Consider the following 12,143-nt stretch of genomic DNA (forward strand, 5'->3'; position numbering starts at 1 on the left):
CAAATAAAAATATTGACCTTAAGCGGAATTTTCTTAAGCCATAAAACATGATTGCAACAGTCATCAATTTCCACATCTGAGCTAGTCAAAATATTATAAGCGCTTTTAACCGTGTACCTATAGGAAGAATGAAGCTTCCAAATCCACCTGTCATTCACACCAACCTGCAATACAACAAGTGAAAGCTGCTCCGCACACTCGCTTACCAACTCCTCCTCCCACGCAAACAATCTCCTTCTCCACTTCTACGCCTCTCCATTAACCTCCCAACCCAAAAAGAAAATCTTTGCAACAATAACAAATTTATTAACAGCAGGGTCAAACAACCTAGCATATATAACATTTAAAGATACATCATCTAACCAAGGATCCTTCCAAAACAACGAAGAAGCCTTATCCGCTACCTGTCTAGAAATATTATCCACCAGCCACCGATCATCTAACAACCACTCCTTATCCTAATAAGATTCAAGTTTTACCACCACACGGAGCCCCCCTCCTCCACCAACACCCCCCCCCCCCCCCCCCCCCACTCCTTGCCATATTTCCCACACAACACATTATACCACAAACTTCCTCTTTCCTCCATCATCCTCCACACCCCATTTACAAAGTAAAGATAAATTAAACTTCTTCGGCCTCCTGACCCCCAAACCTCCATTCTCCTATGTAAACATAAAGTATCCAATTTTATTTAAGACAATTTCCTAACATCATTCTTATAATTTTATTAAATTTAGTGACAAAAATTAAAAATAGGGAAAAATGAAGTGATTTAAAATAAAAATATCAACAACATGGAATTTTAGTTGTTTACTTATCAAGAGAGAGAGAGGAAAGAAGTTAAAATTAGTCCAAACAAAATACTGGGTGGAGGGTTTAAGAGGTTTTTGCTTCTACTTTGTTTTCGTTATCTTCTTTCTTGTAAGAGAGATAATGATGTCTCTGCTTCACCACTATTCCATGCCCCTCGCACGTGTGGTGCGTCCTTCACCTCGCACACGTGCCGCCATTTCCTTCGCAACTTCTTCTTCTCCTCGCACCACAATTCCTCAGTCTCAGGTTCTCCTTGGCTTATCCGAAACTGAACTCCAAAAACTTGCTCTTGACTTTGGTCAGGTATATCTCTTCTCATTTTTCAATTCCCTTCGTTATTAATTTATTCAATTCACTTTGAAATGAATAAAAAAATTGAATTTTTGATGATTTTTTTTTTATTGATTGAATTTTTCTCAGCAAGGTTTTAGGGGGAAGCAACTTTATCATCTTATATATAAGAGAAAGGTCAAAGATATTCAAGAGTTTACTCAAGGTGAGTGTATTTTAGTTTTAATCTTAGTTTGTTGTTGTTTTTGGTTGAGTTTGTGTTAGTTGAGATATGTATTATTGAGTAAGAAGGTGTGTCCAATGTTCGAACAACCGACACGACACGGACACCGGTGGTTGCATTCAATTATTATGTATCAAGTTATTATTGGTGTCAGTATCGTTTGCGTCTGTTTCAATGTAGCATTGATAGGATACTAATGTTGGAAAATTGACACAGAATTAATTAAATAAATAGAAATAATAATCAAGAAATATAGCAGCAATTATAGATATAATCCTCAGTAAAATAAAGAAGAAAGAAAAGCTTATTGGGCTGAGGCGTGCAATTGCACTGGGCTTAAGAGCATTTCGCCACCACAGGTCAATGACCTGATGCAGTTGGCCTCAAAGCTAGTGCTCTCCAGGATACAACAGCCACTTTTCACTAACACTGCACGTGAACCAGCAAGGGCACAGGAACCACTATTGGATGCTCATGGGAACTTAATTGTTATTTGGTATTAGTGACTAAGTGATGGAAGAATCAATTATACTTCAGTACTATATCACTGTATTTTTTGTAAGCAACATAACAAAAGGTAAAGATAATTTGTTTTTCGTCCTTTTCAGGAAAACTCATCTCCCATATATATAGCCAATTAAAATATAATAACGTTGCAAAACTGTATGCCCTATTAGTGTGCAGCTAAATAACTTGGTCAAAAGAAAACGGTTTAGAATAATAATAATTTAATAATTAACTTTAAAATAAATTCCAAATAAAATACAACAACTAACACAGGTGGTTACATTCAATCACTTTCATTTGAGTCAGTGTTATTCACACGACATGGACCCATGTGGCTATATTCAATCACTTCTACTTTTATAAAATTATCACTGGTGTCGGTTTTGTTCGTGTTAGTGTAGTGTCTGGTGTTTGACAATGAAAGTACTAACTTTTTGATGTGGTGGTGTTGTTGTTTTGCTTGCATTGCAGTGCCTCAGGCATTTAGGAATGAGCTTGAGGAAGCTGGATGGAAGGTGGGACGGTCTCCAATTTTCAACACTGTTGTTGCAACGGATGGAACTGTGAAGGTAAAAGATATAATCACAGCTCAGCAAACCTATTGTTGTTGTTTTTAATTTATGGTTCCTGCTAACCATTTTTATGGGGTATAAAGGGCAACCCGGTGCACTAGAGCTACCGCATATGCAGGGTCCGGGAAGGGGTCCCACCATTTGGTGTATTGTACGCAGCCTTACCCTGATTTATGGGGTATCACAACATTCAATACATTCTTTATTTCAAAAGCTATACTTTCAATAAGAAAAACTTTATATTTTTTTAAACTTGTGTGGCACTGGTTCTAGCATTAACGTTGTTGTATTGTTGTGCTCTGTAGCTTTTAGTTTTTTTAAATGATTTAAATTTCTGTTTTAGTGACCACTTTATATCTTGAGATGTTTACCTCTAAACACAAATGTAATTTGATTCCATTGACATTGTTCTCATTTTTCCGGCAATGATTCAAGTTGTTTTCTTTTGGTGTTTTACTTGGTATTCTTAAGAAGAAGGGTAGGATATTAACTTGCTTGTTAAAGGATGGGATTGTTGATGTTTCCTTGATTTTTTTTTATGCACTGATTCTTGTTTTTCTATTTGTTGGAATTTGATTTTGCAGTTGTTATTAAAGTTGGAAGACAACAGATTGATTGAAACTGTTGGTATTCCTGTTGAAGATGAGAAGGGTTCAGTTCGCCTGACAGCATGTGTCTCATCACAGGTGTTTGACTTACTTTTGAATCATCGATGAATGAGTTGTTGTTTTCTTTCTTTGCAGTAATGTTTGTGTTATTGATCAAGAAACTGATATTTTCCATTTGTTTTTGTTATGTCCTTCTGTTATTTGGATATTTAGGTAGGTTGCCCTCTGAAATGCTCTTTTTGTGCCACTGGAAAAGGCGGCTTTTCTAGGAATCTTCGGAGCCATGAAATTGTTGAGCAGGTTTCTGTCCATACATACATTAGAGTAGTTTGATGTTAGATTTCCCACGTGATCTGTAAATTTAGATTTAATTAAAAGAAATAAAAATGTTAACAGAAAAGAAAGGAAAAAGATCAAATAAAGCAATGAGATCATTTTCGGGTTCGCAATTGTTTTTAAGCGAGCTCTTTATTTAAACAGGTCTTGGCCATTGAGGAGGTGTTCAAACGCAGGGTGACTAATGTAGTCTTTATGGGAATGGGTGAACCAATGTTAAACCTGAAGGCAGTACTTGAGGCACACCGTTGCTTGAATAAGGTGAATGAATGCCTATCATATGTGACATTATTTCCTTATCAAATGCTTGCTTGTAATTGTAACAGTTCTCTATATGATATTTTTAGAGTTTAAACCTGCATCTGCCATCTTTGCTCTTAACTAGGTTAACATTATCATTTAAACTCTGGGACTCATTGGTTGTTACTTATTGGGGAAAAAAACCAAATCTGCATAGAATAGAAATAGAGCCTGAAATGAGTTTATAATGAGTGGTACTCCTCACCTTATAGATCGGTTTTGTAAGGATGAGCTAAGCCCAATATAAAAATCTAATATTACTCTACTGAATTTGATTCCATCTTAGTAAGTGTTAGGTTCTCTTGCTACTGAATTGGTTGTTTTACGTAATATTATCTTTTCGTGAGGAGGAGGGGACATGGATTTTTTTATGGATCTTCTTTTTTTCTTTCCAGAAGTTTTATAGAAATTAAAACAGGCCAGAACATAAGAGAGCAAATTAGTTATGTTTTATGTTTGGTACATGTTAAAACTTAAAAGTAGAGCAGAACAGTATACACTTGCAACGTAAAAAGTGATATGTTTTAGTTCCATTGGAAAGGATAAACGAGATAGAACAGAATAGACAGTCTCACATGCATAAAAATATTTATGCATACATATACTCATCCGTCAAAAGAAATCATGTATCAGCATCAGTGTTGTCAAGTAGCGGGTATAACAATATAGCGTAGCAGAATTTGAACTAATCGCTTTTGCTCCGTGATACGCTATTTAGTGCAAAATGTTGTTAAATAGCAACTATATTTGTGCTATAGCACTGTTGCATAGCAGAATTTGAACAAACAGCTATCTTCTGCGATTGGTGATTGACACTACTGATCAGAATAACATTTTGCTTGGTCTTATTTCACCTTTTATATTTCATTTTATTATGATGATAGAGAGCATATAGTAATAGCATGTAAGTGTGCTAATGTTGGATTTTGGTTGGGCTTCTTGTAGGATATACAAATTGGGCAAAGAATGATGACTATCTCCACCGTGGGGGTTCCAAATACAATAAAGAAGTTAGCTACTCATAAACTTCAATCCACTTTAGCTGTGAGGTAATTGTCCTTGATTCTGATCTTGTCAGTCAAGAAATAGAACTTCACAATGAATAGGCAATATGCCTTTATTTCATGCCTTTCTTCGTTCACTGTTCATACTCTGGTGTTTGGTCTGGTCTGATTTGTGGCTGCAAAATATATCATTCGGTGGCTTGTTTTAGTGGATTCTTTCATACTCGTTCATGTAAATAATTCTCTTTCTAACATATGATTTCCCTTTTGTATCTTACTTCAGCCTACATGCTCCTAACCAGAAACTAAGGGAGACAATTGTTCCAAGTGCAAAGTCTTACCCATTGGATGCACTTATGAAAGACTGCAAGGAATACTTCCACGAAACAAGTAGACGGGTTTCCTTTGAATATGCACTTTTAGGTACACAGAAAGTTTCCAACAAATTCTTGTTTCTCCTTTGTACAGTAAGGTTAATGAAATTCTTACGATGTATTTTCCACTTTCCTGGCATTATGTTTGAGCAGCCGGAATCAACGACTCAGTAGACAATGCAGTAGAACTCGCTAAACTACTACATGAATATGGCAGTGGTTATCATGTCAACCTTATACCTTTTAATCCAATAGAAGGCTCTGAGTTTCGCCGTCCTTACAGAAAAGCAGTATGATAATTTTCTTATTTTTCATTCATTCTGATTACGATTTATAATTTATGTCTTGATGTATTCAATAATTTTAGAGTATTTAATCCATACTTTGTAATTTGGTAGGTGCAAGCATTTGTTAATGCTTTGGAGTCATCTAAAATAACCACTAGTGTACGCCAAACCAGAGGACTGGACGCAAATGCAGCTTGTGGTCAGCTACGGAACAATTTCCAGAAAACTCCTTTGGTCACAGAATCTGACAACAATCTGGAATCCCAGCTTCCAAATATGGACCTTGCAGTTACAGGTTGATAGTGTCAGTTTCGTGGCTGCTTACGTTATCAACTTTCTACTTATATGGCATATACTAAACAAGTTCGGACTAAAACAATGAGAGGTTTGATCAACCAAAATGAGTATAATCTCAATTACCAATTATGAAGGGATAGAGGTGTTTCCTGTTACTGCCTGAGTTGTAATGTCAACTTTCTTGCTAGCAGAGAAATGTGGAGAAACATCTATGTGGTTGTTAGCTCTATTTTTGTGGTATGCAGGTTTGGAAACTTAGAAAGTCTTTAGATTCTTTGGCAGCTAAGAGAAATTTTCATAAGAAACAACCTACTGGAAATTAGTTACTACCACAAGCAAATATTGTTGGTTATAAGTGATTAGGACTTTGTAGTTCATATGGTGCACTTGGGAGATATTTTTCATGTATTGGACCCCTTTTGCATTATATATTTATTTATTTATTTATGTCGCAACTGCTGATCCAGCTTGTAAAAATCTGACTATTAAAACAGATTTTTTCCCCCTTTGTTAATTTATTGTTTTTTGTTGCTGTTAAAACATAGGCATTGTTTGGAATACAAATCCTTTAAGTGGTTCACTATGCACCATGTCATTTTTACAATGTTAAAGTTTTCTAGTTTTTGCAAATTATAAATGCAAAATCTCACGAATTCAGATCCTAAACAGCTGCTTTATGGTATAGCAGTTGTATGGGAACCGTCAAGGAAGGTGAGGCCATAGAACTTCTTCAAGCTCTTCAATGAGCTAAGGAGTTTGGATTGTTTATTGTTATCATTGAGTTAAGGGTAAATCTTGTTCCCTCTCCTTGCATTGCTCAAAATCAGCAGAAAGCCTTTCCAAGAAGTTGGCATTGTGAAGGAAAAAATAGAATTTGGATTCCGGTAGAAATTTCATAATGTAATATAATTCAGTCATTTGGTAATTACAACACCTTTTTTCTTGCTTACTTCTAACTCAAAATACTCTTAGCATAAAGTACTTGAAGAATAGAATTTGCATAAACGTACATAAAAGTTTATGTAAACATACTTGAATTGAGTTTGAGTAAACCCTAGCAACCCAGAGTATACATGACTTCAAAAAAGGAAAAACAAAGTGTATATATGGTACATGAAATAAGTTTATGTAAACACATTTGAACTATGTTTACGTAGTTGAGTTTGTGTAAGTGTTCTCTAGCTGAGTTTGAGTAAAATCTAGTAACTCATATTTGAACTAAGTTTATGAAAAGGCAAAATTATAATTTTAATCTTTTAACTTAATTTCAGGCAATAATTTGGTCTTTTATCTCTTTTTTTTCATTTCAATTTTGTCCTTTTTATCTATTTGCATATGAATTTTTAAGCTTCAAATTCATGACTTTATTTTCTTATGGCCTCTCAATCTTTAAATCTATAATCTTTCATTTATCTTTGTTTATGAATATTTTATTTAAAGATTATAGATTAAAATTATAATTTTGACTTTATAAAAATGTACTTGAACTGAGTTTAGACAAATGTGCTTGAATTGATTTTAAGTAAAATAAAATCTAATAACTTAGAATGTTCATGAATTAAGTTATGTAAATGTACTTGTAACAAAAAAAAAGTACTTCATATAAGTTTGTGTAAATCTATTTGAAATGAGTTTGACTAAGATCTAGAATCACACTTTTCTCATGAACTAATTTATTCTCTAAGAAAAATAAAATTTAAAATAATCCATGATATTTTCATATTAATTTACAGAAAAAATTGTGAATGACCAAACTCAAAAATTTCAATAAGAGGTGTGTAAATTAAAAAAATTCCCTCAAAAAAAGAAAGATAATTAAAAATATATATATAATATTTACTTATGAATGAAACGGTGCGTTTGGAGTGGTCACGTGAAATCTAATCTAGGGTTTAAAATAGGTTTCTCAGATGAAAAAACAAACACATTCTCAACGCTTTCTTTTTCTTTTCTATTCTTTCCCGTGCATACGAATTTTTTGGTACTTTTCTCTCTAATCACTCAAATCAAGGTAACAATTTTCTAAATTCATAATCTTTTTCATCATTCCAATCTTTAATTCGTTTCAAACAACACTAAACACATTCGAATTCACGCTAATTTGCATTAATTCTTTGTTAATTTTGAAATTAGGGTTAGGTTAAGAGATGCGGAGGAACAGTCCAGGTTACTACAGTCCTCCACGGAGAGGATACGGCGGTAGGGGTGGCGGTGGAGGTGGTGGTGGTAGGAGGGGATATGGTGGTGGTGGTGGAGGTGGTGGTAGACGTAGAGAAAGCAACAATGGAAGTCTTTTGGTGAGGAACATTCCTTTGGATTGTAGACCTGAGGAGCTGAGAGCGCCGTTCGAGCGATTTGGACCGGTTCGCGATGTTTACATACCGAAGGATTATTACTCTGGGTGAGCTAACATTTGTGATCAACTCTGCGTAATTATTCATATTTATTGTTTGTGTTTTGTTGTTGTGTGTTGTTTGTTATGTTTGTGTTTTTCAGATTTGAGTTAGATTTGACAGGTTGATTGTTGGGTTGGGGTGGTCTGTTCTGTGTCATGTCTTGGTGTTGGGCCCCCTGTTTTCTTAAATTTACGATTTTGGTTCCCTATTTTATTTTTCATGACTTGGGTTCTTGCGAATTATTTTTTGGGATTTTGGTTTCTGTAATTGTTTTATTGTACTTTTGGGCGCTGTTTGGATTAACAGCTGATTTGCAGCTTAAAGCACAAATGCTTATGTATAAGATATTTCTATAGCAGAATGTAAAATAAATTGAAATTCTTTTCGTAAAATTTATAAGCTATTTTCATTAGATATCTTGGAGAACTTATGAAAATAAGCTGAAAACAGTTTATGAACAGTGTCACAAGCTAAAGCAACTTATTCCAATAGATAAGTTCATATAAACCAATCCAAACAGGCACTTGGTCTCTTAGTATTACGGTTTTTCCAAACTTTTGGTCCCCAAAAATCGTTATGTTGGAGACCAGAAGTACTTAAAATACTCAAAATTGAGGGACCAAAGTCTGAAAGTGCAAGGACTAAAACTGTAAAAGATAATATGCGGGGAGACCAAAATTGTGAATTTGAAAATAGATGGGACCAAAATGTAATTTTTTTTTGGTTTATAAGTTTAAACTTTTGCATTATGAATTAATTTTGACTGGTTTGTCAGGGGGTATGTTGGTTTGAAATTGAAGTTAAAACAAGCCCAAGCCCCACATTTGAAGAGAACTACTCACTCTTTAACTTGTTGGTTTCCAAGTGTGTTAATGTCATACCAAGATAGAGAATCTATATAATTACGCAACTCAATGAATACAAGTTTCATGCAAGTTGGTTGGTTGTCCTATTGAAGACTTTGTGAGGAGGTTTTTTTTATTTTGTGGTTGTGGGAAGCTTTGAATTCAAGTGATTATAAATACAACAAGAATGTTGAAGAATTTTTCAAGTCACTTTACTACTTGAATGTAAAGATAAGGCCCAGTCACAACTAAGCTTTGGATTTTAGCGGCTTTAGTAATTCAGCGTCCACTGCTGTGTGCATGTCTCAAGAGAGCCATTAATAGGTTGTCTAAAGAAAGCTATACTATGTAATGTGATTTGAGGTGGTTACTGTGGTATGCGAAGTCTGCCTAATCAGCATTTTCTGCAGTCTTTCTCTGCCAATATTTTTGTAGCAGTGTTAGAATGAAGCTCTGTTTTTTCCCGTACAGACAACCTCGAGGCTTTGCATTCGTGCAGTTTGTGGATGCATATGAGGCCTCTGAGGCGCAGTACCATATGGACAGACAAATTTTTGCTGGAAGGGAAATATCTGTTGTTGTGGCTGCAGAGACAAGAAAAAGGCCAGAGGAGATGCGTCATAGGACTAGTAGGTCCAGGTATGTCTTTTGATTTCTCTGCTTTGTCTGCCCTCATGTAGAAGATTACAAATCTGTAGTATATCTTACTTTGTCACATTTAAAGACCGCCCACCAAAAAAAAAAGTCCATTTATATGTATTTGCATGATTTTTGTATTTTACAGAGGACCAGGAGGGAGCTATGGAGGGCAAAGGTCTTCCTACCACGGTAATATTACTTTTACAAATTGTATTAACTTCTTGAAACCTATACTGAGCACACCTAATGCTGTTTATGGCTGAAGCATGTTTTAGATGCTAGATATGAAATTTGTTCCACCTGCACTTGTGATGCATATTGTTCTTCCACCACATTAGAATTTGTCCTTTTTGCTTGAATTTGACAATAGAATGATAGTGTGTGACATGGGTGCTTTATCTGAATTAATTTGACAATAGAATTGTGGCTTATTTAAGCCTATTTTGTATTTATGCTGATGTGAAGAAACAATGATGTATTTTTTTTCTCTCTATAATGTCATATCCATGTATTTCGTGAGTAGGAAATAGTATTCAGACTGTGTCCTTGACCTTTGTTGTCATAGTATTGATGCTCCAGAGATTTATTGTCAGGATTCCCGCTCCTATACTAAACTTTTCTATGTGTCTAAAAGTTATTTAACTAATTGATTTTAGCTAGCCTACTGAAAACCATACTAGATATAACAGGATTGGAAGACTGATTTTTGTTGGAGCGGTAGATCTCATCAATGATTGTTGTGATGGGGATACATATACTGCTAATTTTTCAAGGCGTTCATTGGGGACTGCCAATTTTTAAGCTACTTTACTAAGAGTATGCATAGGTGCCATGCTTGAAGATATGCTTTTTCATATTTCTTGTTAAAGTCATTGGGCTAGTTTTAGGCATAGAGGAAGGGAAGGTGGGGGTACTCAGAACTATGATAGAAGTAGGAATGGTATGTTGAATGTTAACTACAGAAGTCAAAACACGAGTCTTTATTTATATTAATCTATTACTGTATTACTCTACTAGACTCTTAATCCTAATGAAATATGTAAAAAATAACAAATCATGAAAGTAAGAGAATATGGAAAACTAATTTTAAGATAAAAGATAAGATGCTTTGGACATATTTTACAACACTAGATTCATCATTCATGGTGTGGTGAGGTATTTTTCAGATGCTATGACAGTTCTTTCTCCCATTCCTCAACTTTCGTTGACCACGTTTAGTCTTTTGATGTGCTAAATCAGCTGCACTTTATAGTTATACAATTTTTCATTCATCTTGGTAAATGTTTTCATATATATATATATACTCCCTCCGTCCCAAATTGTATGTCACTTTAGAAAAAATATTTGTCCCAAATTGTATGTCACTTTAGAATACCAATGAAACATTAATGTTACTTTTCCTATTATATCCTTAACTATTTATTACTCTTTCTTTTTTCAATTTTTTCATTTATCTTTCCTATATCATTTATTAAGGAATAATTTTGTAAAACAACTCATAATATCTCTTTACCACACAATATTAATTACATTTCTTAATATGTGTGAAATGCCCAAAACGTCATACAATTTGGGACGGAGGGAGTATGAAGCATTGTTTATATTGAATCTTAGTTCTTAGGTTGCCCAAATGTAATATGGCATTGCTCTGCATTTCTTACAAATACTTACAATTTTATAATCATGTCAAATCCATCAGGGCGTTCTCGATCTCGCTCAATTTCCAGATCAAGATCACCTCCTTATCACTCTGGTTCTAGAAACCGCTATCGCTCAAGGCAAGTTTCTTCAAATAACTTCCTTTTATATGTTACTGAATCACGAAGTCATGGTTTTGAATTGATATATGCCAGGTCCAGGTCCTTCTCTCCTGCCCCAAGAAGGCAAGGTGACTACTCTGTTTCTCCTAGAAGGCATGCAGAACGCCCTAGATCACCTAGAAGTCCTCCTAGAAGTCCTCCTGTGGAGCGAGATGCAGATCATAAACGCAGGTCGTATTCTCCTCTAGGTTATGGCAATGATGTTGATCAGAATCAAAGCAATGGATATGCTGAGTGAGCCCATCTATTTTCTGTTTAGCTTCTTTAATTGAATGTGCTGGGTTCCCCTCTCTTGCGCTGTATGTTTATACTTTGTTCTGTATAAAGGAAATCTGTGTACAAATCTGAGGCGGATAGAGGCCCGTGGAAGTCATCAAGATCACCCCCAGGATCTAGATCTAGATCAAGATCTGTTGATTTGTCACCTAGACGTGGCAGATGAGGTAAACTGTTTAATGTTAAGAGTATATTTATTAGGATATCAGTTTCTCTGTTTAGAATCTATTTTGATGGTTTTATTCATGCAGGTTGCACTGCAGGTTTATTGGCAATGCGCATTTGGGCTTATGTATAATTTCTTCAATTTATCAGAAACATGTAGACTGCTTAAAAGTTTCGAATTGTTGTGATGGATGGATGTATAATCCTTAAGCTTGTTATTGAAATGTTAGCGTATTATGATGGATGGTTGTATAATCTTTAAACTTGGTAGTGATGTGGGGCTTTTTGGACTTTGAACTTGTGTAATACCTATGTAACTGATGAATTGTTGAGGATTTTAAGCTTTTATTTTTCATGTCAAACACTCTTCAAATGATTTCAACATAG

The 12,143-nt window shown here is 34.8% G+C and overlaps 2 protein-coding genes across 2 annotated transcripts; both read left to right on the forward strand.

Moving 5' to 3' along the window:
• Positions 1 to 837: 837 nt before the first annotated feature.
• Positions 838 to 6,129, forward strand: LOC11427515 (probable dual-specificity RNA methyltransferase RlmN). Its single transcript, XM_024783305.2, has 10 exons — positions 838 to 1,119; positions 1,237 to 1,312; positions 2,309 to 2,406; positions 2,994 to 3,095; positions 3,231 to 3,317; positions 3,498 to 3,614; positions 4,599 to 4,702; positions 4,941 to 5,080; positions 5,185 to 5,321; positions 5,430 to 6,129. The coding sequence occupies exons 1-10, from the start codon at positions 937 to 939 to the stop codon at positions 5,616 to 5,618; spliced, it is 1,233 nt and encodes a 410-aa protein (XP_024639073.1). The 5' UTR covers positions 838 to 936; the 3' UTR covers positions 5,619 to 6,129.
• Positions 6,130 to 7,483: 1,354 nt separating this feature from the next.
• Positions 7,484 to 12,118, forward strand: LOC11433183 (serine/arginine-rich SC35-like splicing factor SCL30). Its single transcript, XM_003616358.4, has 8 exons — positions 7,484 to 7,626; positions 7,749 to 8,016; positions 9,328 to 9,495; positions 9,641 to 9,684; positions 11,195 to 11,273; positions 11,349 to 11,549; positions 11,643 to 11,758; positions 11,843 to 12,118. The coding sequence occupies exons 2-7, from the start codon at positions 7,763 to 7,765 to the stop codon at positions 11,755 to 11,757; spliced, it is 861 nt and encodes a 286-aa protein (XP_003616406.1). The 5' UTR covers positions 7,484 to 7,626; positions 7,749 to 7,762; the 3' UTR covers position 11,758; positions 11,843 to 12,118.
• Positions 12,119 to 12,143: the final 25 nt, after the last annotated feature.

Source organism: Medicago truncatula, chromosome 5 (genome assembly GCF_003473485.1).
Source record: "Medicago truncatula cultivar Jemalong A17 chromosome 5, MtrunA17r5.0-ANR, whole genome shotgun sequence".
NCBI classification, from domain to species: domain Eukaryota; kingdom Viridiplantae; phylum Streptophyta; class Magnoliopsida; order Fabales; family Fabaceae; genus Medicago; species Medicago truncatula.

Excerpts from the sequence above, each read along its gene's own strand:
- LOC11433183 (XM_003616358.4), top strand. The coding sequence starts at position 7,763 with ATGCGGAGGAACAGTCCAGGTTACTACAGTCCTCCACGGAGAGGATAC. Across the intron at positions 9,496-9,640 it reads CATAGGACTAGTAGGTCCAG|AGGACCAGGAGGGAGCTATG; the intron begins GTATGTCTTTTG and ends TGTATTTTACAG. Across the intron at positions 11,550-11,642 it reads CAAAGCAATGGATATGCTGA|GAAATCTGTGTACAAATCTG; the intron begins GTGAGCCCATCT and ends TTCTGTATAAAG.
- LOC11427515 (XM_024783305.2), top strand. The coding sequence starts at position 937 with ATGATGTCTCTGCTTCACCACTATTCCATGCCCCTCGCACGTGTGGTG. Across the intron at positions 1,120-1,236 it reads TTGCTCTTGACTTTGGTCAG|CAAGGTTTTAGGGGGAAGCA; the intron begins GTATATCTCTTC and ends AATTTTTCTCAG. Across the intron at positions 5,322-5,429 it reads GCCGTCCTTACAGAAAAGCA|GTGCAAGCATTTGTTAATGC; the intron begins GTATGATAATTT and ends GTAATTTGGTAG.